Source organism: Zonotrichia leucophrys, chromosome 5 (assembly GCF_028769735.1).
Source record: "Zonotrichia leucophrys gambelii isolate GWCS_2022_RI chromosome 5, RI_Zleu_2.0, whole genome shotgun sequence".
In the NCBI taxonomy this organism is placed as follows: Eukaryota; Metazoa; Chordata; class Aves; order Passeriformes; family Passerellidae; genus Zonotrichia; species Zonotrichia leucophrys.
The window spans coordinates 12,660,508-12,685,556 of NC_088175.1; the positions used below are offsets into that span (position 1 = coordinate 12,660,508).

General features: G+C 35.4%; 1 protein-coding gene across 6 annotated transcripts in view; it reads left to right on the plus strand.

Moving 5' to 3' along the window:
- The window catches only part of EML5 (EMAP like 5), a 97,901-nt gene that overhangs the window by 42,223 nt on the left and 30,629 nt on the right, over positions 1–25,049 (plus strand). For all 6 annotated transcript variants that reach the window (XM_064713438.1, XM_064713439.1, XM_064713440.1 and 3 more), the window contains exons 12-27: positions 3–109; positions 433–551; positions 6,193–6,379; positions 8,123–8,228; positions 9,478–9,571; positions 11,399–11,499; positions 11,695–11,897; positions 13,012–13,123; positions 14,038–14,165; positions 15,817–15,958; positions 17,771–17,923; positions 18,738–18,869; positions 20,123–20,211; positions 20,936–21,112; positions 21,965–22,166; positions 23,849–23,975. In XM_064713438.1, the coding sequence (XP_064569508.1) occupies positions 3–109; positions 433–551; positions 6,193–6,379; positions 8,123–8,228; positions 9,478–9,571; positions 11,399–11,499; positions 11,695–11,897; positions 13,012–13,123; positions 14,038–14,165; positions 15,817–15,958; positions 17,771–17,923; positions 18,738–18,869; positions 20,123–20,211; positions 20,936–21,112; positions 21,965–22,166; positions 23,849–23,975 (2,179 nt within the window). The remainder of the gene's footprint in view (positions 1–2; positions 110–432; positions 552–6,192; positions 6,380–8,122; positions 8,229–9,477; positions 9,572–11,398; positions 11,500–11,694; positions 11,898–13,011; positions 13,124–14,037; positions 14,166–15,816; positions 15,959–17,770; positions 17,924–18,737; positions 18,870–20,122; positions 20,212–20,935; positions 21,113–21,964; positions 22,167–23,848; positions 23,976–25,049) is intronic.

Consider the following 25,049-nt stretch of genomic DNA (forward strand, 5'->3'; position numbering starts at 1 on the left):
AGAGAGTCTGGTTGATTCTAATAGTGATGAATCAGATTCAGATCAGTCTGATGTTCCAGAGCTGGACTCTGAAATTGAGCAAGAGACACAGATCACCTATCGTCGACAGGTAAAGATTTAGTTTTAATGGCAGATGGAAGCTTCCTAGCGTTTAACTTGGTCATTTATGAAGACTGTTGAAATCTCAGCACTGAGGAGATGGCACAGGAACTGACCAAAACCTTTAGAAGTTTTGTTACCTCATGCATTCAAAAGAACAAGGTTATTAAAATAGAATGATTAATTAATAATTACAACTAAGATATTAATAGTAACAGAGAGAAAAATTATTACATGTAATCCTAGAATGCAATTTACAACCAAGTTGCACTATATAGTCACCAGCTATAGGTATTGGAGGGTTTTTTCAGTTATGTATGCTTTTTCTTAAAGGTTTACAAAGAAGATCTACCTCAACTTAAAGAGCAATGCAAAGAAAAAAGAAAAAGTGCAGCTTCTAAGAGACGTGAGCGAGCCCCAGGGAACAGTATAAGACTGCATTTTGTTCATGGGTATGCAAACTAGCATTCTTTAAAATATACAAGCAGACTGTTTGATTTTATAGACTGGTGTTTATAATTTAATAATCTGATTAAAGACTTTTATGGTTGTTGCTTTATGATTTGCTATTTTTATTAATATCTGTAGAAATAAATTTGCACTAAATAAATAGAAAGCTTTGATGCTAGCATGCTAATTCTACACATGAATTCTGAAGTGAATTTGAAGTCAGACTTTGGCTGGTACTTATTGCATGAATACAAGTGACTAAATAAAGTATTCAGTAATCTCACCCATACTTTTCAGTATCTGGAAAGCAGTAGTTCACTTTGATGTATGATTTTGATAGCTAGAACAGAAACTTTGTGTAGTTGAAGATGACTGGGTTCTGGACAACATGGTGTTTCTAGCAGTGATTTATTTGAAAAAAAAGTATAAGTTGTTTGTACCTAGTTTGAAACAACTTACTTGTTCCTTTCTTAATTTAGGAATTAAATGTAATTCTTGATAGGTCTTGTAAGTATGTTAAAAATGACTTTATTCTTTTTTTTGGTGCTATTTTGAGTAGCAGAATGCCTTTTGGATGCATCCTTGAAATCTTACGATTCATCTTTAGGATTAGTAGTTTCCCATGGTTCTTCATAAGTGAAGAATTTTTATCAGAAAAAAGAATGGTGTTTTAAAGCAAGCTGGTACTAGATGTTACTACATTAGAATAATGATCAAAAATATAAATTCTCTTGATATAAAGCAAAACCAAAACCTTTATTCAACTAAGACGTTGCAACTCAAGTATTCCTTTCAAAAGAAAGCTCTTTGCAGGAATACAGCTTCTTTTCAGATATAACTAAATGCAGGGAGAAGTTACTGATACTGCCTTTATAATGGCACTTATCAATTGTAGTAGGCTCCACATGCAATGCTTAATAAATTAATTGGCTAAGAATAGTTAATATTCAAATCAGAAATTTTGTCTGTAGAAGACATATAGTAGCTTTGAAAATTATGACAACTGGGAAGTTTGGTACAGAGCTGGGTTTTTAATTTCTCTTTTTGGTGCTCCCAAATTCTCAGTTGAAGGTTTTTATATCTGCATAGAGAATGCATTCAGGTGGGTAGCTGCTGTATGTAGTCTTTAAAGGTTGGTCTAAGAATAAAACCAAATGATCCTGAAGAAGATGTAGCACAAGCAAGGGCCCTGGATCTTTGGTATTATTGTTATTTCCTTCACAACAGAAGTGAAGCTTGACCAGAATATCCAGCAATGACCAGAAGTAGAATGTCCTGTTGAGTTCTGTCTGGTTACCCTATGGGCATCAAGAAAACTAATGAAGAATCCATGCTGAACAACAGATTTTTCTCAATGTCCAGGCTGTTAACTTTAAAGTGACCCACATCCAAGTGAGTAATAGGCATATTCTCTGATTCAGGAAGTCTGCTTTGCTACATCTTTCTTTAGCTGCAATGGAAATAAATGCCTTGGATGTTCCTAGAAAATTTAAGAGGTGGTGCTTTTTTTAAATCAGGGGAACTGGAAGCTTTTTCTCTTTTCTTTGTTTTTGAGCTTGTTAGTGTTGTGCTTTGAATTTGTCAACTGCCGTGAAAGACAAACTTTTAAAAATATCTTGATAACCTGTAAGAAATCTTTTAAACCTCTGGTTACTTCCTGTTTTGGAAGGGAATAAAATTCAGAGTATGTGAGCCAGCTTCTGACTAATATGGATGAGGAAAGAACTTCTGTTAAGAGGGTCACTTGTGTCTTTCTCTAAGAGATCTGATTCAGTCATGATCAGACACACTTTGTTAAATTGGTGTACAAATCTGGTCTCTTTTTGATTATTCCTGTATTTTAATTCTGCCATGTATTTGGCAAGGTGGTGGTTCAGAAACATGCACTAATCAGAAGAACCTTTGTCTTGGACTCGATGCTTATTGTGCTTTCTTTCTGCTGGCACGAAATAAAGATGCACATGTAATACTCATGCCTTGTATTCTCTCAGAGCTATTCTGTTGATTTCACAAGAATGTTTCTTTATATTTTTGAATATTCATAGAATCATAGAATTATTTTTCAATATTCAAAGTATTTAAGCACAATCTAGTTTGAATTTCAGGATATTCAATAAACTAACCTTACCATAAGATCAAATTTAGTAGCAGTTTCAAGATGACATGGGAATGCTCTATAAGGAGAGCCTTATAACATCTTGCATGGATTCCTACAAATAGCTGCAAATAGCATCTGAAGGGAATAGCCTCTGAGTGGGTCCTCTTGAGAAAATTACTGCTATGCAGAATATTTTTAAAAAAAATTAAGTCTCCACCTTTGTACTAAAGACTCTGTTCTCAATCATGTTCATTTTGATATTTAGTTCTTCTAGAGATTTTGAGGGAGGATTGGACTACATGTGGAAGCTTCCCACATATGTTTTAAAGAGTAACATGCAAATTTTGAAACTCTTACAGCATTAGACAAGCAATGGACATTTTCCCAGGGAGGACAGTACTTATGAAGTTGCCTGTTAGCTGGATATAGATGTGTAACTTGTACATGTGGGTAGGGTTCAGCTTCAGGTTACAGAATTCACAGTGATGTGCCCAAAAGGAAATGGTTTTATGTGTATATTTAAACTGCCATCACAGTCACTGGGGATTCTGTCAGTAATCAGTGGAACACAAGGAGTGATTTGGCTCAGATAAAATGCTATGCTGGTGGTTGGCCAGCTGAGCAGCCCTGCAGGTCCAACTGACTCTGTTGACTGCAACGGTGTTGATTAAAATGTAGGGGTTAATGTATCTAACAAACATGTGGGCACCTATGTTTATATGTCTGAATCTCAAGTTGAATGCAGCCCCTGCTATTCATGACTTTGGTAATGGCAATTTCTTTTCCCTTCCACTTAGGAAGCTACATCTTCTTCTGATAGTTACTGTCATATTAACTTGAATCGATCCTGGATAATTAACTATGGCAGAAAGAATTCCTATTTTTATTGTACTTTGTTATATATTATTCAGTAACTACAATACAAAGCTTGCTTTCATTATTATTTAATTTATAGTTGCTAATAAAGATTCCTTGTAAATTTCTTTGGTTTGCTTTCTGCATGTGAATAAATAATTTCTCTTAATGTTTTTTCAGAGATTAGCTAGTAATCTCAGTTCTAAATTGGTTTAATAATATGGACATGTAAGTATTTTGGAACAGTGTAGAATATTCTTGAGGAATGATCTTCTACATTGCAGTATGCTTCTTTTCATTGCTGTTTAACGTAGTCCCATCATTTTCCCTCTGGTAAAAAGTACCTTTATGGTCAAGGAGTTAGTAAACTGGCCTGTGGGAAAGACCAAATGTGTTTAATGTGGTGACAAAGAGTCTTTGTTGGCACTGCTTGATATTTTGACAAAATATGTTGTATTCTAATTGTAAAAAATTGATTGTACTAATTCTTGTAATAACTAGAGGAAATTAACAAAAATTAACTTTTATCACAAGAAGTTATGAATAATAAGAACTATTTTCCTGCATCCTAGATATATTTTGGATATTTTGAGTAGTCCTGTAATACATGGCACTGATGTACTCAGTTTAACTAGGTTTAATTTAGGGTATATAGGCAATTGTTCTGATGAGCTGGGAAACTTCTGAGTTTCTGGGTTGTGTGTAGGAGAACCTGAAACTCTTTTGCTGTCTTCACACCTTTTACTTTTATAGGCAACTGCTAAGCTTACAAGAAATTCCTCAATGTTCAGTATTTCTTTCAGCATGCATATTTTCATAGGTGTTGGTTTTTGTTATTTTTTTTGTTTGTTTTTTAGTACTTTCCTTTAGGGTGAATATTTGGCTTTTCTTTTTTCAGTTGTTCTGTGCTTGCAAAGAAAATGTAGTATGTTTAGCAGAGCACAGTGCAAAATGAACCACAGGAAAATGATGTCTGATCAACAATAGGTTCAGGTATCTTCTTTGGCACTGTGCCTGCCTTTATAATCCCTGCCCCTCACAGAGTGTTGTTGTGTACTTAAAATGGTGATGTTACATTCTGTGATAGGTTTTTTGTTTCCTTTCTTCATAGTTTCTGGAGGTAATTGTATATTCTGTTCCTTAAAAACCTAGTGGCTGTATATCTGAGAAGGCTGCAAGCAGACAGCACTCTGGGTTAGGCAGAAATCAGTTTCCCAACATCTGCACGTGCTGCTGTGGGGAAAGGCTGTTAGTGAAGGATGTGGGTGGAGGAAGAGCACAGCAGGACTGAAGAGCCTGCAGTTGTATTCTGAGTCTAAGTTGTTGGTCACTTTGAGAAGAGCAGGGAGCAGGCATAGCTGAGCCTCAGATCAGATGTGAGGAGAGAATCTGCTACAGACATTGAAGAGACAGTAACTCAGCAGATGCTGAAAAGTTGCTGGACTAGGACCAAATCTGAAGTTAAGAGTCTGCTTGTGAATACCAGTCGAAACAGTGAGCTGAAGGGAGCCCTATTTAAATGCTTTATTTCTATGCTATTACAGTTTTCACCTGTTTAAGAAGTTCACTTCTCTTTTTTTGTGATCTAATGAGACCCAACTTTGGACTTCACAGTATGGCAGGCAGTACAAAGCTGGGAGGAGAGGCTGGCAGACCTGATGGCTGTGCTGCCATCTGGAGGGACCTGGACAGGTTAGAACTGGGCAGGGAGGAATTACGTGATCTTCCAAAAGTCTGAGATGCAAGTTCATGAAATACAATATTCTTCTTCTAGGGAGCAGTGGACCTGGACTATCTGCTGGTCTGTTTAAGAACTTTGTGTGGTGATCTTAGTAATTTTTCTCTAATCACATGCAATGACATAAATACCACTGTGTGTAATGTAGGTGAGCCAACTGAAATACATTATATTCAAATCTGCTCCACGTATGTGCTCTGTTTTCCAGTGATGCACAGATCTAGTGTTTACAAACATGGATTTTTTGGTGTTTGGAATATTCATTAAACTGAAGTTGGTCAGCTGCCTTACAGATTCATTACTTCCCCAGTGCATATGGTTGCACTGTGTACGTAAGGCAAGATGGATGTAACTTCATGGTCTTAGTCACACCTAGGAAGAAATTAATGTGTTGATAATGCATACAGACCTCAGTTGGGAATTGGCTTACTCATGCCAGTTCCTGTATCACTACGAAAGCAGAAAGGTTTTCCTTCAGAAAAAGAAACTGTTACGTAAAAAAAAGGGGTTTTTTTTCCTCTTAACAAGTTTCCAGAAGCTGTTATGTTTTGCTGCCTGATTTTTGAGCAGGAGGCAGTACCCAAAACTAATACTTTGGACATTCTCTACTTTACTTAACTACATGTTGCATGCCCAACTTCTCCATGTGGTCTGAAAAAATTGCTAGCTATTACTTTCTCTTTTAAACTAGCTGTGGAAAGTAACAATTAAGTGCCACTTTTAAACTAGTGCTTGTAGTACTGGTGTCTGGTAGTAAATTAGATAATATATTATAAATTGATAAACTGATGTTTCCTTAAGAATGGGAAAGTATATTCAAAATTTTATAACCCCAAAACGGTAATTGGTAAGTAACGCGAGTTTTACATGCACAAAATTCACCAGCATGACTTTGTCAGTTTCAGTATAGATGTTTACGACTTTGGTGCACAAACCTTTTTTGTTGCCTCAGTTACAGGGGTTACGACTGCCGGAGCAACCTGTTCTACACGCAGACAGGCGAGATCGTGTACCACGTGGCGGCCGTGGGGGTGGTGTACAACCGGCAGCAGAACACGCAGCGCTTCTACCTGGGCCACGACGACGACATCCTCTGCCTTGCCATCCATCCCCTGAAGGACTACGTGGCAACAGGCCAGGTGGGACTCCTGTTTGTCTGCAATAACCATCCTGAGTTGTTGCTACTGAATTTAGAAAGGTCTTGGGGAAAGAGCATCCAGTCTACATTTATTCAGGTGAAGGACTGCGTTTCTGTTGCAGATGGAATAGTGGTAAAATACTGATGCAGAAGTGTTTATTACATTTATTTGTATCATGGTAAGAGTACATTCTCCATAGATGTTCTGAACATCATTTAAAACTAAGAATGGATTAATATTTTTTATTTGGCATTATGTTGCAGCTTCTTGATAACAGGTGGAGGAAATGTGCAGATAAAATATATTTTTTTAACATTTGCTTTGGGAAATTATCTATATTAGCATAGCATTCTTTGACTATTTTACAGTATGAAGTGAGCAGTTGTTGTTACAGTCTGGCATTCCATTTTAATGCATTATGCTTTTCATCATCACCTATACACAAACTGTGTACTGATTGTGCATACAGCAAAGGAGTGTATGTTGTTTGAATTCATTTTATAATACTAATAATAGTTAATTTTATCTTTTGCTAGATATTTATTTTGGATAAATTATTTTCTGTCATGTTTTCAAACAAACAATTCTTCCAGTACATATTTATACACTAGGACTTGAAGGTTTGAGCTGATATTTCATGGTTTTTTATTTATGCCTATAATTTTTATCATTGTCGCTCTTGTAATTGTATAATAAATTGGAAAAGATGTGAACTGAATTTTTTACTAGAAATAAACTTTTGTTTATTGCGCTCCTGATTTCTAGAAAAATGTTGAGATTAACATAACTCTGTGGATCAGTTAAGAAATTAGTCCTAAATATAAGAATTGAGTTTATTTAATTTTTGAGTAGTAGAGGCTGTGAATAAAAATGTCCCTGAATTTACAATAACTTATGCTCTCAGCAGAAAGATACACTCCATTTTACACTGTTTTATACTACATACACTTTGCATATTGTTGTATACTATGTTACATGAGGAAACTAAGTAATGCAGTAATCAAATTCCTCATACCACCCTGGTTCAGAGTTTCCTGATAGTGGATATTCTGAAAAACTTTACAAATACTTAATGCTAAGTTTGTGACAAAACCAGAAATAGATCCTAGTTTTTCTGAGCCTTAATGCAAGAGAGTTTTGTTCTGGTTTTGCAACCCTTTTATTTGTGCAGTGTGGTGCAAAAACCTCAGAATAGCAAATAATCTTTTAAGTGCTGGCTAATTATGCTTTTATACATAGTTGAAAATAATAAGTTATATTGCATTTCTTACCAGGTTTGTTGCCTACACTAGTGCATTTTTGTGCCACAGATATCAGAGTATTAGAATCTGCCTTGTAATGACACCAGAGAGCAGCAGAAGTCACCTTGATTTCTGAAACGTAGAGAAGCTGACATACTAGCAATAAAAATAGCCTTTTATTTTTAGACAGGGAATGATTGATGAAAAATTGATGGAATAAATATGCTACAGTGCAATCAATGAAGGGCTTTTATTCTCCCCTCCCCCACCACAGGAAGACTTTAGTTAATTGTGATTAATGTGCCTAAGTCAACTGGGAAATGGTCTTTGGGAAGCAGCAAAAGGAATAATATCCTGCTATCCAGACAACAGTAATACTAGGAAAATTCTATCACTGTAATGTTTTTTCAAATACTTTTTGAAGTATTCTTAATACTTTTTATACAACTGTGTAAAATAACTGAGAAATGAAAAAAATGGCTATGAATATGTATACTTTCAGGTTGGTCGAGATTCCTCGATACACATTTGGGATACAGAAACAATAAAGCCACTCTCAGTATTAAAGGGCTATCACCAGTATGGTGTTTGTGCTGTTGATTTTTCAGGTAATAAGTATTTATTTATTTATTTATTTACACTTTTCCTTTTCTGTGTGAAAATACAAGATAATCAGTTCTACTGAGAAACTGGGGGTTCCTTTACACTGCATATTTTGTATTAAAAATATTCTCCAGTGTTCAATGTCAAAAGAGAGATGCTGTCTTATAATGAACATTCATTAGAAAAACCTCCTTTGGAGTCTTGCACATAGGAAATGCAAGAACAGCTACTGTCCTGTTGAACAGCTGAGCTGAGCACTTCAGAATTTGGTTTGGTTGTACAGGGCAGGGGCCCAGATCTGGAGTGTTGTGTCTGCTTTACAACTGTGTAAGAAGCTTTTTTGAGCAAAATGATTGGGTGTGCAGTTTTTTCTTTTTTAAATGAAATCTTGCAAGCTGTGTTGAAAGCACACTGATACGTTCAGGAAGTCCGGTCAGGGAGTTCTGGTCAGAAACACAGGCTCTGTCTCCACCTTAAACTAACATAAGACTATCAGTTAAATCCCTTGAGATTTTTACACCCCCTGCACTGAATTCCTGTATCAATATTAAATTTCCTCTGCTCCACTAACTTCTATTAATTCTTTAATTGTTTGGATTTCCTGGATAAAATCTCTGAACTCACAGCGACAATGTGAGATCACAAAGATGAATGGTTTGAGGTTTTTGATGCCTCTTTCTTTGGTTTCTCCTTTTTCAAGATTTGAATCTCATTTCTCAAATTCTGGCATGGATATATAGCAATGCCGGAAATGGATACATGTCAGAAAGTCATTGATCTAGAGTGAGCACAAACAGCTTGTTTGTTGAAAGTTTATGTGGAATATGTGTCAAACTTTTCCAAGACTTCATAGTACTACTAAATTTAAGGGCATTTCACAAATTTCATGATATGGCTTCAATGCTTTCCTGTTCAGAATAAACAGAGATTTTCAGAGTGAGCATGAAATTTTCACAAGAACAACATGTAGTGAACATTTTTGTGGAACTATATCAACAGCTAACAGAACAAGGGATTTAATATGAACACAAAGCTTCTAAATTCAAATTTGATACAGAATAATTTAAAGTGCTACACTTCATCCAAGTTTAAAAGCAAATGGATGAAAAAGCATACCTTTAAAAACATCATATGCTTATTTACTTGTTTGTACATTCTTAAAACGTTTGTGAAATTATAACATTTTTATATGGTTTCTTATTATTGTAACATAGTTATCTATCTACTCTCTTAATAATAAATGTATTATTCTAGCGGATGGGAAACGATTGGCTTCTGTTGGAATAGATGATAATCACACTATTGTACTCTGGGATTGGAAGAAAGGAGAAAAGCTTTCAGCAGTAAGGTAGGAATTTAACTATGTTTAAACATCTGTACCTAGATTTACTATGAAATGTCAGTAAGAAAAATATATTCATTTAAAAATATGAGTTCTCTAATAAATTAGCATTACCTGTTACATAAGTGATGCAGGCAATAATGTTTGTCATGTTAAAAACTTTCTGTGGAAGAAGTAAATGAAGGTCTGATAGTCAACAAGAACTATTACAGTGACTGCTCAACTGGTGAGGAAAGATGGCACAGGATACATTGCTGTGTTCTGAAATATTTTCTTTAAAACTCTATGCAATTGTGTTTGCCCTCTTAAAAATTGTGATATATGGCATGTTCAGATCTTTTTCATCAGAGGTTACACCTTTCTTGGAATAGTCATTTGCAGTTGCTTTGCAGAGTTCTTTTTTCTTCAGGGTTCTTTCCATTTTCTTCCTGGGTCCTGACCAGCCTAATCTAACTTAGAATTCAGCTCTGCTTTGAAAGGAAATTGGTCTAACATCCAAAGGTTAAATATTTCAAAAGTTTCTTTGTTTCTGTGCGGATTATTTAATACATGTTTATTAAATTGTTTTAATCTACAAGATAGAATCCTATTTCTAATTTTGAGTAATGTTATTTAAACCTTTGACTTTTTCTTTTCTCCTAAGGATCTATTGCTTTAGATAAAGCTGTAGTGTGAGTGGGTTTTGTTCCATTCTGTCTGGATTCAATGCTTATACTCTAAACATTGTTCTAGGTAGATTTTAAAAATATTTATTACTCTCTGCAGTACAGTTAAAAAAGTGTCAGCTTCCCTTTCATCCATTATTGCTCTTTAATTTAATTGACTCCCATTTATTTTTAAACACATGTTGAATTTCTTATCCACTAAAGAATGAAAATTCTGAATAGATGATGTAGACAAAGAAGAATATTCCATTCCCACTTACTTGTCCAAAGCCCAGGCAGCTTGGCTTCTCTGAAGATATTTATCTGCCTTTCACCTATTTTTTTTTTTTAATTCTCCCACTCACAAATTGAAGGAATTGATTGGAATTTTTTTTTGAGAGCAGCATCTGTACTTTGAAGATGACTGTGAGTTTGGAAAGAAACTGTTTAATGCATTCAGACACTAATTCAGCTAGTGGTCTGAAAGGACAGAAAAGAAAAGATTATTGCCCCTTTTTAACAAGGAGCAAAAATTAGGGATTGGGTGCTCTTGTGCATTTTAAGTAAAGAAAAACAATCTATAGCATTGCTTTTCATGGATGGCAAACATAGTTGAAAGCTGCTTTTCAAACTGTAGGACTGAAACAAAGCATTAGTTTTATAGAAGTGTAGTAAGAAATCTAGAACACACAAGGTTTTAACATTTTTAGAACTAACTGTAATTTCCATCAAATATGTAATAGCAGCATAATTTTTTTCTAACAAAAACAGAAAAAATCAGCTAAATGGTGAATGACAATGGCAGTTTGTTTCCAAGATCAAAAAACTTAAGATTTTTGACTTCACTCCTTTAAGTATCATGAGCTGTCAAAGATCTAAATGCCATATACCCAAACTTAATGCAAATACATTTTCTTTTGCAAAGAAAAGGCCTCCTTGTGCCTCTTTGAAGTAACATAATTACTCACCTGCCTTGGAAACTGAAAAGTCATGAAAATAGAACAGGACACAGTATGTTGCTTCTTTAGTTTTTTACTTCCTCATTATAAACTATTACTAATGATTTGAAAGTAAATCTTAGCAAGATAGAGCAGGTATACATAAAAATAAAACAAAAAACTGCTCCCAACCCTATTTAAAAATATTAAGAGTTACACTTATATTTAAATGATTTTGCTTTGCATTTCAGGGGAAGCAAAGATAAGATTTTTGTTGTTAAGATTAATCCTTACATGCCTGATAAATTGATTACAGTTGGAATTAAACACATGAAATTCTGGCGGAGAGCAGGTAAGAATACTTTTCAGAATTAGAGCATATTCTGTTACCTACAGTATAACTATTTACTATAGCATTAAATCTCATTTTTTTTGGGGAGCATGGGTGGACTAAAAGAAAAGGACTTTTTGCTGTGGGTATGGTTATGTATTCCTGGTGCTATATTTCCAAGCAGATGTCTAATGACTTGTTTTTGGTCTGAACCAGGAGGAGGACTAATTGGGAGAAAGGGCTGCATAGGTGCATTGGGAAGAACTGACACAATGATGTGTGCAGTGTATGGCTGGACAGAAGAGATGGCGTTCTCTGGAACCTCCACGGGGGATGTGTGTATTTGGAGAGATGTGTTTCTCATAAAAACTGTCAAAGCACATGATGGTCCTGTGTTCAGCATGCACGCATTGGAAAAAGTAAATAAACTGCTCATTGCTTTTTTTTATGTCTGGACAAAGAGTGTGTGATAAAGCTAAATCTTTCCCAGATCCAGGAGTCCATGTCCTTATTTTCATTACAGAAAAGCCTTGTGTGGTCCAGATTCAATACAGTGTTTTATGCATTAGTGCAAAATAGTGTTTATGCAGTTTCTTATTCTTGTTATGTAGCATGCTGTTTCTCAAACCCCTGTGGTCAGTGACACTTTATTCAGTAATTTTCATAAGCTCTTACTAAAGAAATAGCAGGAATTGATTTAAGCATCAGTATGTCCAATGGAATATGTGAGCTTGTGAGAGAGGAAGATCATACTTGTACTATTTTGTAGTGTAATTATTGTGTACCAATAGATAAATTCATTCTGTAAATCATTAAGTACTTTCTCCAGATTCTTGGCTTCTTTTTAGCCCAGGAAAACCTTTAAGCATGTACTTAAATATGGATGAGTGTTCCAGTTAGATTATTTTTTTCTTTAACGTTATGTGTCTTTAATGTTATGTTGGTGTTTTACTGAGTTAGACCAAGTCACTCAACCTTCCAATATTTGCATTTCAGAAAAGTAGCATTGGACAGCATGAGTTATTCATACTACAAGAGCTGAGTGCTCCAAAGGAGAGAACTAATGATTTCAGTATTAACCATACCTGTTGCTTTGTTAAATACCTGTATATAATTTTTAAAGACAGAATGGCTCAAATGCACATATATATCAAAACTATAACTGCCAATCAAATTTTTGCAGTACTAAGTTTTGTTTTGAGTAATGGGAAGAAATGCCAAAGGGGTATGGAGTCTAAATATCAAGGAAAAATACTATAGTATGTTGGTTCTTATTTTTCTAGAATGGTAGAAGCATACAGGCTAGAACTTCTAAATCCAGCCTGTGTACATGCACTGTACAGAACTGTGGTGCCTTCATCAGGAGGAGAAATCACTCATTCTGTTGCTCCTGTTCCTTTCATCTCTAACATCTGTAGTTCCGTGCATTACAGTGTTGTATATAGCCCATTTCAGTATTGGCAGAAAACACTGAAAAAGTAAGGAAAGATAATAATCAAATATAACCAGCGATCTTTATTTCTTTTCCCCCAGGGATTTGTCACTGGAGGAAAGGATGGGGTGGTGGCTCTCTGGGATGATACCTTTGAACGCTGTCTCAAAACCTATGCCATCAAAAGGGCTGCTCTGGCTCCTGGATCCAAAGGTAACACAGACTTTATCCTATGTTTTGTTTTATTTTTAAAGTACATTCTTTAGAAATCTTTGTGAAATTGCTTTCCACAGTAAGAGGGAATCCACATTTGACATAATGAATACTAAAATAAATTTTTTTAAGCTTTATTGATTCTTAATAAGTAATTTTTCTGTTGAGACTGGAGTTGTGTGTTTAGGGTGTCAGTTTGCACATTTGGTGGGTTCAGATCATAATATTTAGTTTATTATTAGCCTAAATTAGCTGATCTAGCTGTTTCTTATCATGCAGATGTTTTCTTGCTTTGATTTGTTTTTATTAAAGAAGTAAGCAGAAAGCCTCTTATATTTCTGATCATGATGTATCTTGTCTGATCATTTTTGGTTCGGAAAAGGGAAGGAATTCAGAATTGTGGTCAGTTTTGCAAGGTGTTAGTAGCTAATTTTCTGTAAATGCATATGTCTTTAGAAATAATTAAAGAACATTTTCATTCCTATTTTTCCCATTTCTACCACTTATTTTTGATCTTAATGCTAATTTACAGTTCCCTGTATTTTCATTCTGGATAGTTTTTTCTCTTCCATCTCCTTCCCTTAAAATTATGTTTGCTATGTTCTAAAGTAGATGATTTGATGATTTGCGTCTCATTCTCATAGCTTGTTTACAAGAAGCTAGAATTATAGGTACCAAAATTGGAGGCAAATAGTGTTATCGTTAGTAACTAACATGTACAGACTCAGGCCTGGTAAACTTCTTGATGTATTGCTGATTCCTCACACTTGAATCCAGATGTTGTTTTTTACAGCAATGTTTTCTACAGTAAGAAAGTAGATTTTTCTACAGTGAGATTTTATTGTGCGTAAGTGTGAAAAATCCTCTTTAAGGCATAATTGAGAATCCTATCTTCTAACATTTTAATGTTCTAGGTCTCCTCTTAGAAGATAATCCTTCTATACGTGCCATATCGTTAGGACATGGTCATATTCTAGTGGGCACAAAGAATGGTGAAATATTGGAGGTAGATAAGAGTGGACCAATAACTCTGCTGGTTCAGGTATGTGTTAAATAGCAGTCAAATATGTCATACCACTAACATGATTTATTTCTCAAGTGAAGACTTGTGCAATAAGAAACACTTTAACTATTAGTGAAGTTAGTGAGTTACTATCACTTTTAGTTAGACTAGACCATTATGACTCCTTAATGAGCAAGACAGATCATAGAATTTCATTATTAGTTTGTTCAATGGGTTTATCCTTCCAAACAGACCAAGATTAGAGATTTTTTTGAAAAAATAAGAAAACTGTCTGAAATAGTGGATCTTCCTCCAAATTCCTTATTAACTTCTCTTGAGTACTAAATAAAAGTTGTCTCCTTGTTGTTTGTTTTGAGATTTTACTTGTAATTATGTAAAAAAAATTGTCCTACCAAACAACTGCATTTTTAAAACAGATGTTTACATTGCATCAACATCTTATTTTCTTTCATAGTTAAGTAAAAATCTCTGGACTCTCTCCTTTCAGTGCAATACATAAAGAACTGTATTTTTGTAAAGAAAATATTAGAACCTAAGGTAAAGAAAAACCTAGTTCACAGAATAGTTTGGGTTGGAAGGGACCTTTAAAGGTCATCTTGTCCAAGCCCCCTGCAGTAAGCAAGGACATCTTCAAATAGATCAGATTGTTCAGAGCCCCATCCAATCTGACCTTGGGTGTTTCTGGGGATGGGGCATCTGCAACATCTTTGGGCAAGCACTTCCAGTGTTACTGCCCTTGTCATAAAAAATTTCTTTCTTCTATCTAGTCTGAATCTACCCTCTTCTACTTTAAACCCATTGCCCCTTGTCCTGTCACTATGGACCTTACTAAAAAGTGTCCCCATATTTCTCATCAGCCCCCTTTAAGAGGCTGCAACAGGACCTCCCTGAAGCCTTCTCTAGACTGAGCATCCCCTCCTCTCTCAGCCTGACTTCATGGGAGAGGTGCTCCAGCCCTTTCACCCTTTCCGTGGCCTCTTCTGGAGCCATTCCAACAGGTCCATGTTCTCCTGTGCTGAGGACTCCAGAGACAGACACAGAACTGGAGTCTGACCAGAGTGGGATAGAAGGGCAGAATCATCTCCCTTGAGCTGCTGCTCAGTTTCTTTTGATCCAGCCCAGGATCCAATTTGCTTTCTGGGTTGCAAGTGCGCAGTGCCAGGCTCATGTCCTGTTTGTTGCCCACCAAAACCTCCAAGTTCTCATCAGGGCTGCTCTCAGTCCCTTCTCTGTCCAGTTTGTGTTTGTGCTTGGGGTTGCCCTGACCCACATGCAGGACCTTGCCTTGGCCCTGTTGGGCTCCATGTCATGCGTCCGCCTGCCAGCCTGCCCAGGCCCCTCTGGGTGGGATGGCATCCCTGCAGCCTGCTGGGTGCCCCACTCGGCACAGTGTCACCTGCAAACCTGCTGAGGGTGCACCCAGTCCCACTGTCCCTGCCACTGACATGTGTGTGAGGATTATTTTGCAGAAGCTTTCTGTAGTACAAATTACTAAAATTTTGCACAAGTAGCAGAGTGAATTTTTTCAGGTGTTCTATGATTTTATTCAGATATTTATTATCCTCTAAATAATGCATATTCTTTCTCTGTTTTTTTTTTTTGTTTTTTTTTTTTACTTTCATATTTCAATTTAAAATAAAAAGAAATCCAATTCATTGTGTTTTTTCAGGGTCACATGGAGGGGGAAGTTTGGGGTCTAGCTACTCATCCTCATTTACCTATTTGTGCCACTGTAAGTGATGACAAAACCTTAAGAATATGGGATTTATCTCCTAGCCATTGTATGTTAGCTGTTCGCAAATTGAAAAAGGGTAAGATGCTTAGTATGAAAACATATTTACTGATGCAATTGACGTTTACAAGCATTATGAATGTTTTGAAAGCAGGACTTGGGAGCAGAATAAATTCCTTTCTTTGCTCAAATTATTTTATTAATGCTATCTTCACTAGTTATGTAGCCCTTAAGCTAATGAATCTGCACAAAAAAATCTGTATGATGATTATTTGCAATTGCAACTTATTTAAGTCAGTGAATTAACAATAAAATTGAGTCAATTACATAAATGCTATGTTGCTTATAATATTCCAAGGCTTTTTAAAGACTTTGAATCTAGAATTTTTTGGAAGAAATCTTAGAATAAATGTTTGTAATTTTCTTTGTGAATGTTTGAAGGATCTGGAATGTCAAGAAAAGAGAAATCATAAAATTTTCATTTGTTGTTTAGGATATAAATAAATTCTATTTTGACAGATGGAAAATCTGTTTTAAGTGACATCATATAAGGTGATTTTTTCAGGATTAGATGAGACTGGCCCTGACAAACTTCTAATTCTTTGCTAGATAGAAGAATACAGTAGGCTTTATCTGTTAGGCATTCAGCAGTTTGATTCAAACATAATGGGAGATTATTATTAATAATTAATATTATTTATAATTATTAATAATGTAACAACAACAACAATAATAATAATAATAGTAATAATAATAATAATTGAAGATTATTTAGATTGGAAAAGTGATGTAGAAGAGTAACAAGCTCACATAAGCAGGGATTAAACAAGAAAGTTTCTAGTTGGTGAACTCTGCTCAAGTCTTAAAGTTGATATTTCTTAATATGTTTGAGTACTTTTGGCAGAAAAAGTCTCTGATGACTATTTGCTGATGATACACATTTTGAGATGTTTTGGCAATCTTAAAAAGTTCCTGTGTACTGTACAGAAAAAGATGTATGCTTCTGCAGACTAATGGAATTGAAATACAACCTGTTAATGATAAAAGCCAGAACAGTGACAGTGAGAAAAATGTCTGTGTAGGTCAGGGGTAACTTAAAGAATAGAAGGCTCAGCATCTTGTTGAATGACAATTACATGTGATAGTGAGGTATTTTCCCCAAGACATAGTGCAATATTCATGTAAATTACAAGACAAAAATCAGAATATTTTTGGTGTGCATTCCTCATCTGTGTTCAGCTCAATGCAATTAAACTAAACGTTGAAAATGGTGAAAGGAATTACAGGATAATGAATGCAAAGCCTTGTGGTGAAGCCATCTAAGTAAAGGATTGCTGTCTACAGGTTAATCAGAGGAACAAATAGCAGGGGAAAATATGTAAGTTAGCAGAAAATTCTGGCATGAGAACAAATCTATATAAGTTGACCATACATAAATTTAAATTGGAAGTAAAACTGTTTTTCAAACAACACTGACATGTTTATTCGAAGGATTCTATGACTTATTGTCTTGTTTGTGATAGCAAATGACTGAATCCTATGAATCCAGAGGGTCTTTTCCAGCTGTGTTCTCCTTATCAGAGCAAATGGTAACAAACAGACAGCGCCGATACAAGGAAGGAGATCAAGTTAGAAATATACAGACCATAGTGATTAATCTGTATTACTGATGTAGAGCAGCTATCAATTAAGATGAAAATTCTAACATTCTGGGCCTGTGTACCTGTTTGTGTGTTGTCACAGCTTGGAAATTATTTTGTCAGCATATGGAAAGCTTCCTTGGAAGTTTTCTAGGATAATATTAGCTTTCCTTTACTAATGGAAAGATAGATCTGAAAGAAGGATAATGCACTGTAAATGTATCTGAATGCAATTTCATTATTTCTCATAGGAGGCAGATGTTGCTGCTTTTCTCCTGATGGAAAAGCATTAGCTGTTGGTCTCAATGATGGAAGTTTTTTGATAGTTAATGCAGATACCCTGGAGGATTTGGTCTCTTTCCAGCATAGGAAAGATGTTATTTCAGAAATCAGATTTTCTCCTGGTGAGTGATTTCTTTTTTAAATGAAAATTTTAATACCAAGGTTGTTCAAGTGAGACTTATCACATGTAAGAGATAAAAGAAGTGAAGATTTGTAGTACTTTTAGATGTAAAAAATAGGTCAGTAAAACTAATACCAACATTTTAAAAGACCATGGTGTGAAGTCTTGTGTTGCTTGTTTAAGGATGAGATTATTGGAATTGTTTGCCTACAATGACCTCCTGAATACAACAGCCAGTTTGAAATAGTGAATATCCAGCAGCTCCCTAGGATTACTCTTTATGACCTGCGTAAGTTTGGCACATCACTGATGTTACTCTCATCTAATAAGAATACTTGAAACTGATGTGTCAGAAACATCTTGCAACTTTTTTTTCTTATTTTTCCCCCCTTAGCACTCTCAGTGAGGCTAGGTATTTTTTTCCCATCATTATAGCTCATATTTTAGGAACTCAAAATGCATAGCCTACATTAGTTAAAATACTCCTCTGTTGGAGAAATTTGATGCAAATTACTGATACCAATTCCCCTACAACATTGCTTTCTGGTTCCCTAAGCCTTATCATTCTCTGAATACCATAAATGCTTAAAATTTCAGCAAATGGTTTTTATTGTTTGAAAATGTAATGATACCATAGTTTTATGTTTCATTATGTGATATGAAAATCAGTTTAGCAGAGAATATGTATGGATTAGCAAGCTGATATCAAAGAATTTGAAATTGCCTAGGGCTAAATTCCAGAATTTACTTGTGTTTAATACAAAGATCACTAAAATTTTTTAAAAATATTTTGTGCTTATACTGATGTGTTTTAGGGGCTGGAAAGTACTTAGCTGTGGCATCCTGTGACAACTTTGTAGATATTTACAATGTAATGAGCAGTAAGAGAGTAGGAATCTGCAAGGGAGCTTCCAGCTATATCACACACATGGACTGGGACATAAGAGGTAAGCAGCATTCATTGTAAAAAGGTTTACATTACATTATAGACTAATTAAGTACATGTATAGTATGGATTTGTGGTATCACTGGTAGATTTGATTTTTCAGCTTATGAGTATGCTCTGACAGCATCCAGATAAATATTAAACCCATGGTTTTTACTGCCACATACATATCTAGAAATTTTACGATTTGAAGTAAAATGGTTTGTCTCTATTTATTGGTTTGTTTGTATTTTAAAAAAATCCTTCCTGTTTATCATTTGACTTCACAAGGGCAGTTAGTGATAGAACGAGAAGGGCCTTAAGCTGAAGGAGGGTATGTTTAGATTGCATACAAGGAAGAAATTCTTTACTGTAAGTGTGGTGAGGCGCTGGAAATGGCTGCTCAGAGAGGCTGTGGATGCCCCATCCCTGAAGGTGGTCAAGGCCAGGCTGGATGGGACTCTGAGCAACCTGGTCTAGTGGCAGGAGGGTGGAACTAGATGGTCTCAGAGGTCCTTTCCAACCCCAAACATTCTATGATTCCATGTTTCTACTCCTTTAATAAAATACTGTACAAAGTGGTTGTAGCTCAGGAGTACATATCCTTGTCACACATAGCAAAAATACTGGATTTCCTCTGTTCCAGGGTGTTAATATGTGATTAATTAAAATGCTAAATTTAGTCCTGTTTCATTAAAAAGCAAGGCTGTGCAATTGTGCAATCTATTCGTTCATGTTCTTATTCCTCCATATAATAACTTCTGAAAGAGTCTGATTTATTTTGAAAGAATGTTGTAAGTTAGCTTCCTTTGAGGATTTTGAAAAGCATTGGTGAGAATTTCCCTCAGAAATGAAGTATTATAAAGGTGTAAAGAAGTCACCTGCTTGGGATCAGCTGCTGGCCAGGCAACATCTGTGCTTCTCCATCGCAAGAGCATCAACAGGCAGTAATCATAAGCAAGCTTTGAACTACATCCAGTGCATTTTGTCTACCATCTGATGGGACACCCATAATAAGGAGAGAAAAGTGATGCATTAGTACAATTTTCAAAGAGAGGAGAAAGAGTTGTGAATTTAAGGGGCCAAAAGACTCAGGTTTCTTTAGAAGACCATACTTCCAGATGCATTATTTATGTGTGCAGTTTTTTCCAATAGAAACAAATAATTGATGTAATGCTGTTAGCAATAAAAAATTTAAGCTAACTTTTCTTTCTTCCTTCTGCAAAATGGAATCTCCTATGTTAACAGACAATATCTATGTCTTATGTTTTATAGGGAAACTTTTGCAAGTCAACACTGGTGCTAAAGAGCAGCTGTTTTTTGAAGCCCCTCGGGGGAAAAAGCAGACTATCCCGAGTTTGGAGGTGAGGAACTGTACTGCCTTCTTAATTTGCTTGCAAATTAAAGTTATTATGCAGCCACCTATACTACATAAGAGGGAATGATGCATAAAACTGTAATTTTAAACTTTTAAAATAATATAATATGTAGGGGTTTTCACATTTTTCTCTTCTATTAAGAAACAGACATTTGGCTGATTTTGTAATGAACATCTCACTAGACTTCTGTGTGTCTTTTCTGGTACTTCTAAACCTTTTGAAACTTTGAAAACCTATTGCAGATTACTAAACCTTGCTATAGAAAACCTCATGTTTGTTTTTATAGAACAATGAAATACAGTTTACATAATACATATAGGCAAGAGTAGTATATTGTACTTCCTTTGTTTTCTCAGATACAGAGCATTGTCATAGGGCAGAGAGCAAAAATTTATAATTTCCAAGTTATATTTTCCATGGCATTGAAAGGCAGTGTTGGAAAACATAATTTGTTTTCTTTAGCCTGAAAGGGCAGCTAAGGTAAAAATTTTCAAAATACTTATTTAAGTTTTGGAATTGAAAGTTGATAGAGGTAAAATTACAGGTCTCAGATGAAATTCTGAATGGCAAAAAAATAACTGATTAGTATATTAAAATACTGTCTTTTAGATGTGATGTATCTTTCAATGCAAGGAATTTTTCTTGAAATTGGATATGGAAGAAAAATGCCTAAGAAGTATTCTCTGCCTCAAATGTGTCATTTTTGTAGGTAGAAAAGATTGGCTGGGCATCATGGACAAGTGTTTTGGGCTCTTGCTGTGAAGGGATCTGGCCAATAATTGGTGAAGTCACAGATGTAACTGCTTCATGCCTCACTAGTGACAGTAAAGTATTAGCCACAGGAGATGATTTTGGATTTGTGAAACTGTTTCGATACCCTGCTAAAGTAAGTAATTTTCAGCTGTTCATGGAAAGTATTTATTAATAAATCTGCCTTTTTAAAACTGTGAAAATTCATCACTCAGAAGAAAATAATGCTTTAATATTTTTCTCATTTTGATCAAAGAAAGCATTTAGTATTACATTGCAGTTTGCAGTGTGTTAAACTTCCAGTGAGTAAGAATGATCATTCCAGGTCAGAATGCAGAGCCATCTCATGTAGTGTCCTGCTGCTGACTGTGGCAAATGAATAGGAACAACTTTAAGAATGAGAATGCTTTGGAAGACAATGAATATGTATTTTTCACCTACATTGCATTCTTGATTTTAAGGACCTTAATTCTGTCCAATATTAGTAATTTTTTTTCTGACACAAAGACCTTTAATAGTATTCAATCACACATCATAGAAAAGCCATTCCAGAAGTACATTGTGTTTTTACTGCTCTTCAAATACCTCCTGTTCTCCTGTATATTTGGTGGAAAATGTGTCTTCAGTTTTGAAATGTTGCTATGCTAAGGATAGTAACAGTGCACAAGTACTGACTCAAAATATTCTATGTGAATTTTATTCAAACTCAGATTATTGTCTCTCTTAGAAAAAGTGATCCAGTGTTTATTGCTGGAATATGTTTATAGACTAACTCTTTCATGCTTGATATGAAGATAAAGTTAACATTTCATGAGTTGCTGTAGGAGGGGCACTTGGCAAATCATGTGTTAAAATCATGTGAACTACAAAACAGCTGAAGCAGGAACTGTGAAGAAGTTAAGATGATGTCATTGTGCTGGAAACTTATTTCAGTTTTGTCTAGCAGACGGGGTAAATTTGCTCTTTGCCTTCTTTTTCCCCTTTTCAGGGAAAGTTTGGAAAATTTAAGCGGTATGTTGCTCACAGCACCCATGTGACAAATGTGCGCTGGACCTACGACGACAGCTTGTTGGTCACTGTGGGGGGAGCTGACACCTCCCTGATGCTGTGGACTTACGAGATGGAAGGACATCGGGACAGCAGGCAGTGTGACAGTGAGGAGTCTGATCTGGATTCTGAAGAAGATGGAGGTCAGTAATAATTTACACAACTAGCTGGGCTGTGCTATTTCAAGAAGACTTTATTAATGGAAAACTGAAAATTTAGAAATAATTTATGGATTGCTTCTATCTTAAGTGGCAAATACTCTTCAAAAATGTTAAATAAAATTTGGTTTTGGGGAAAGGACTGATAAACTGCTGTGAAGAAAATGATAATGAAGTGTTTGAGTTACTGCTTTGAATCAGAGTACATAAAGAAACTCTTGATATCTTCTAAATGAAGAATATTAAGCATCAATTTTACATAGCTACCCAAAATCTATGTTTAAAATAGAATCATCACAGTTGGAATTTGGTCACCAATTCTTAAGAAATTATATTGAAATCTGTATAATGTGAGACCATAGTTATCTTGATGTTGTAGCATCTGCTTTCATAACATGGAGACATAAGACACTAAAGTAGACTGATGTTTTTGTACCTATTTCAAGATCACAATATCAGTAGTTATAAAGTGTTAATTCTATTTTGTAGCATTGACTTCTGCTGTTTTTCCATACTTATGTTTTCTTTATCATGTTACAATTCCAAGAATTTATGGCCTCCAGACTTGTTTTCTCCCAAGTGTGCTTTTCCTCCTTGTCAATTCCTCAGTGTTCAAGAATTTTTAAACTATCACTGCTACTCATTAAATAATTCTGTGTAATAAATTAACTTCAGCTGTCACTAAAACGAGATAAATGACTAAAGAAATGCATTAAATATTCAAGACATATTAAACATTCATTGGAAAAGAATTTTTAATCACTGTATTTCTTCTCAAAAGTACTGAAGAATACACAGAGTAATTTAATTGCCTATAGGAGGACTTGTCAGCTTTTAACTTTCTTAGTCAAAAATTGCCATCTTCAGACTTTCTGTTCAGCCTCTGCCTGAGACCTGTTAGAACATCTTGGCCCTATGATCTCCCCAAGGCTCTGCTGCTTTACACAGAAAGAAGCCTCTTAAGCTGTGGGTTCAAAAGCACTCTAAAAGAGAGCAACGTGTGTGAAGATTTACAAGAAAAGACATTGACATCTTTCTCCACAAAAGTTTCTCTAGGTCAGGTGCTATTAATTTCAGTTAGAGTTAAGAAGTATTCACCATCACATTGTTGGCACTGGTAGTCTTGATCTTTGAAAAAGCAAAATAACGAAGAGTAAGTAACAGCCCTGTCATAACTTAGCTTTTCCAACATGTTTATTTTGCTGTAGTAAACATCATCCTCATGTGCCTTGCTGGCCGTAAGCATTATGTAGGAACCTTGTGCAGACCTATAGATTCCATGGTAATGGATGGATCCTGAAACTGAGAACAACCAGGCACTGAATCTTACAGGTCTTTAGAGCAGGTGTCAGGTAGTGAGGTTCTTTGTTAGTGACTGTAGTCAAGGCCAACCAAGCAGAAATGGGGTAGCTTTTAAAGCCCCCTGACTCATTAATAATTTTTTTTCCACAAAGATATTGTAGGGAATTCTTTTTCTTTGAATGCCTTTTATTAACAATGTTCATGGTTCCCAGCTACTTTCTTTCTGTTGTGTATTTATGTTATTAATAATTGATGCTATAATTGTTTTTGCAATCTAGTACATTGTTGAAATCTGCACAAATTAAGATTAATGGTTGTTCTTTTACCTTATTTTGGTTTGATACTCTTCCCTCTGGTTTTGTTAGGTTATGACAGTGATGTGACAAGGGAAAATGAAATTAATTACACCATCAAAGCCTTATCAACAAACATTAGACCAATGTTTGGAATTAAGCCTCATCTGCAACAAAAGGAGCCAACGTTAGATGAAAGGTAATTACTAAATTACAATTCTAGCCAAGAAATCAACGTGAAAATACAATAGTAGAACAAAATTATATTGGAATATATGATTCTCAACTTAAAAGGATATGTATAAAAAGACTAAATACTTCTTTGAAGAAAAAAGGAAAGGTGACCTAAAGGACTAGGCTGTACCTATTTTCATACAGCACAAAAGACTAAAAACTATGTGTGCATATTTTTATGTTTGGGGAGTTCCTTGAGATGATTGACTTATTTGCTGGTGTTTAATAATATGGTTTTTTTTGAAACTGAAATATTGAATGGTAGTTAGTGATGGCATTATAGGCATGAACCTGTACAATTGTTTTAGTGAAGGACAGCTCTAATGTTTTTGGTTCTGCCAAGAAACTGCTCTGAATTAAATTCTAATTGCTCCTTGCATTGCTTCGGTTTTCACTTCTACCTTTCTTTGAAAAGTTCTGTCCACAGTAGTTCTGCAGTTTTTTTAAATGAATCTTGGAAAATGGAGTTGGTTGCTTTACAGTATTAGTTTTAGATCTTGGTTCACTGTTGTATGCTTTGGAAGAGAATAGGGTGGGGAGCAGACTACAATAAACCCAGAAAATAAAGTAGATGCAAAATGACAGAAACAATTTATAACCTCTAGAACGTTATCTGTTGTAGAATCTGCAGCTGAGCATGGGACCCTGAAAGTTGTTTGTTGTCCACCAAATTGATGTGGACAGTGTATGTGAGGAAAAAGGAAGGAGGAACTCCTAGTACAGCATTTGGGGAATTCTAATACTACCGATGGAGATGTGAGGAAAACAGCAGGGTATAAGGGAGCGTGAGGATCTGGGGAAATGAAGGGTAGGAAATTTTGCAGGAATGTGAGGAGTTCTGTGGCAATGTTCAAGCCTCTTTCCACAGTGAAGCTGGGCAGGTCTGTGATACCCCTGTTGAGAAATGCAGTTTGACTTTGGTGGGAGTTTCATATCATCTTTTGTTTTTAAGTTGTGTTACTGTAGGAGGGATAAACCAGGGATAAGCAGGGATAAACCAGGGATAACCACAGTATAAAGCTGTGGTTTCCTGTCTTGC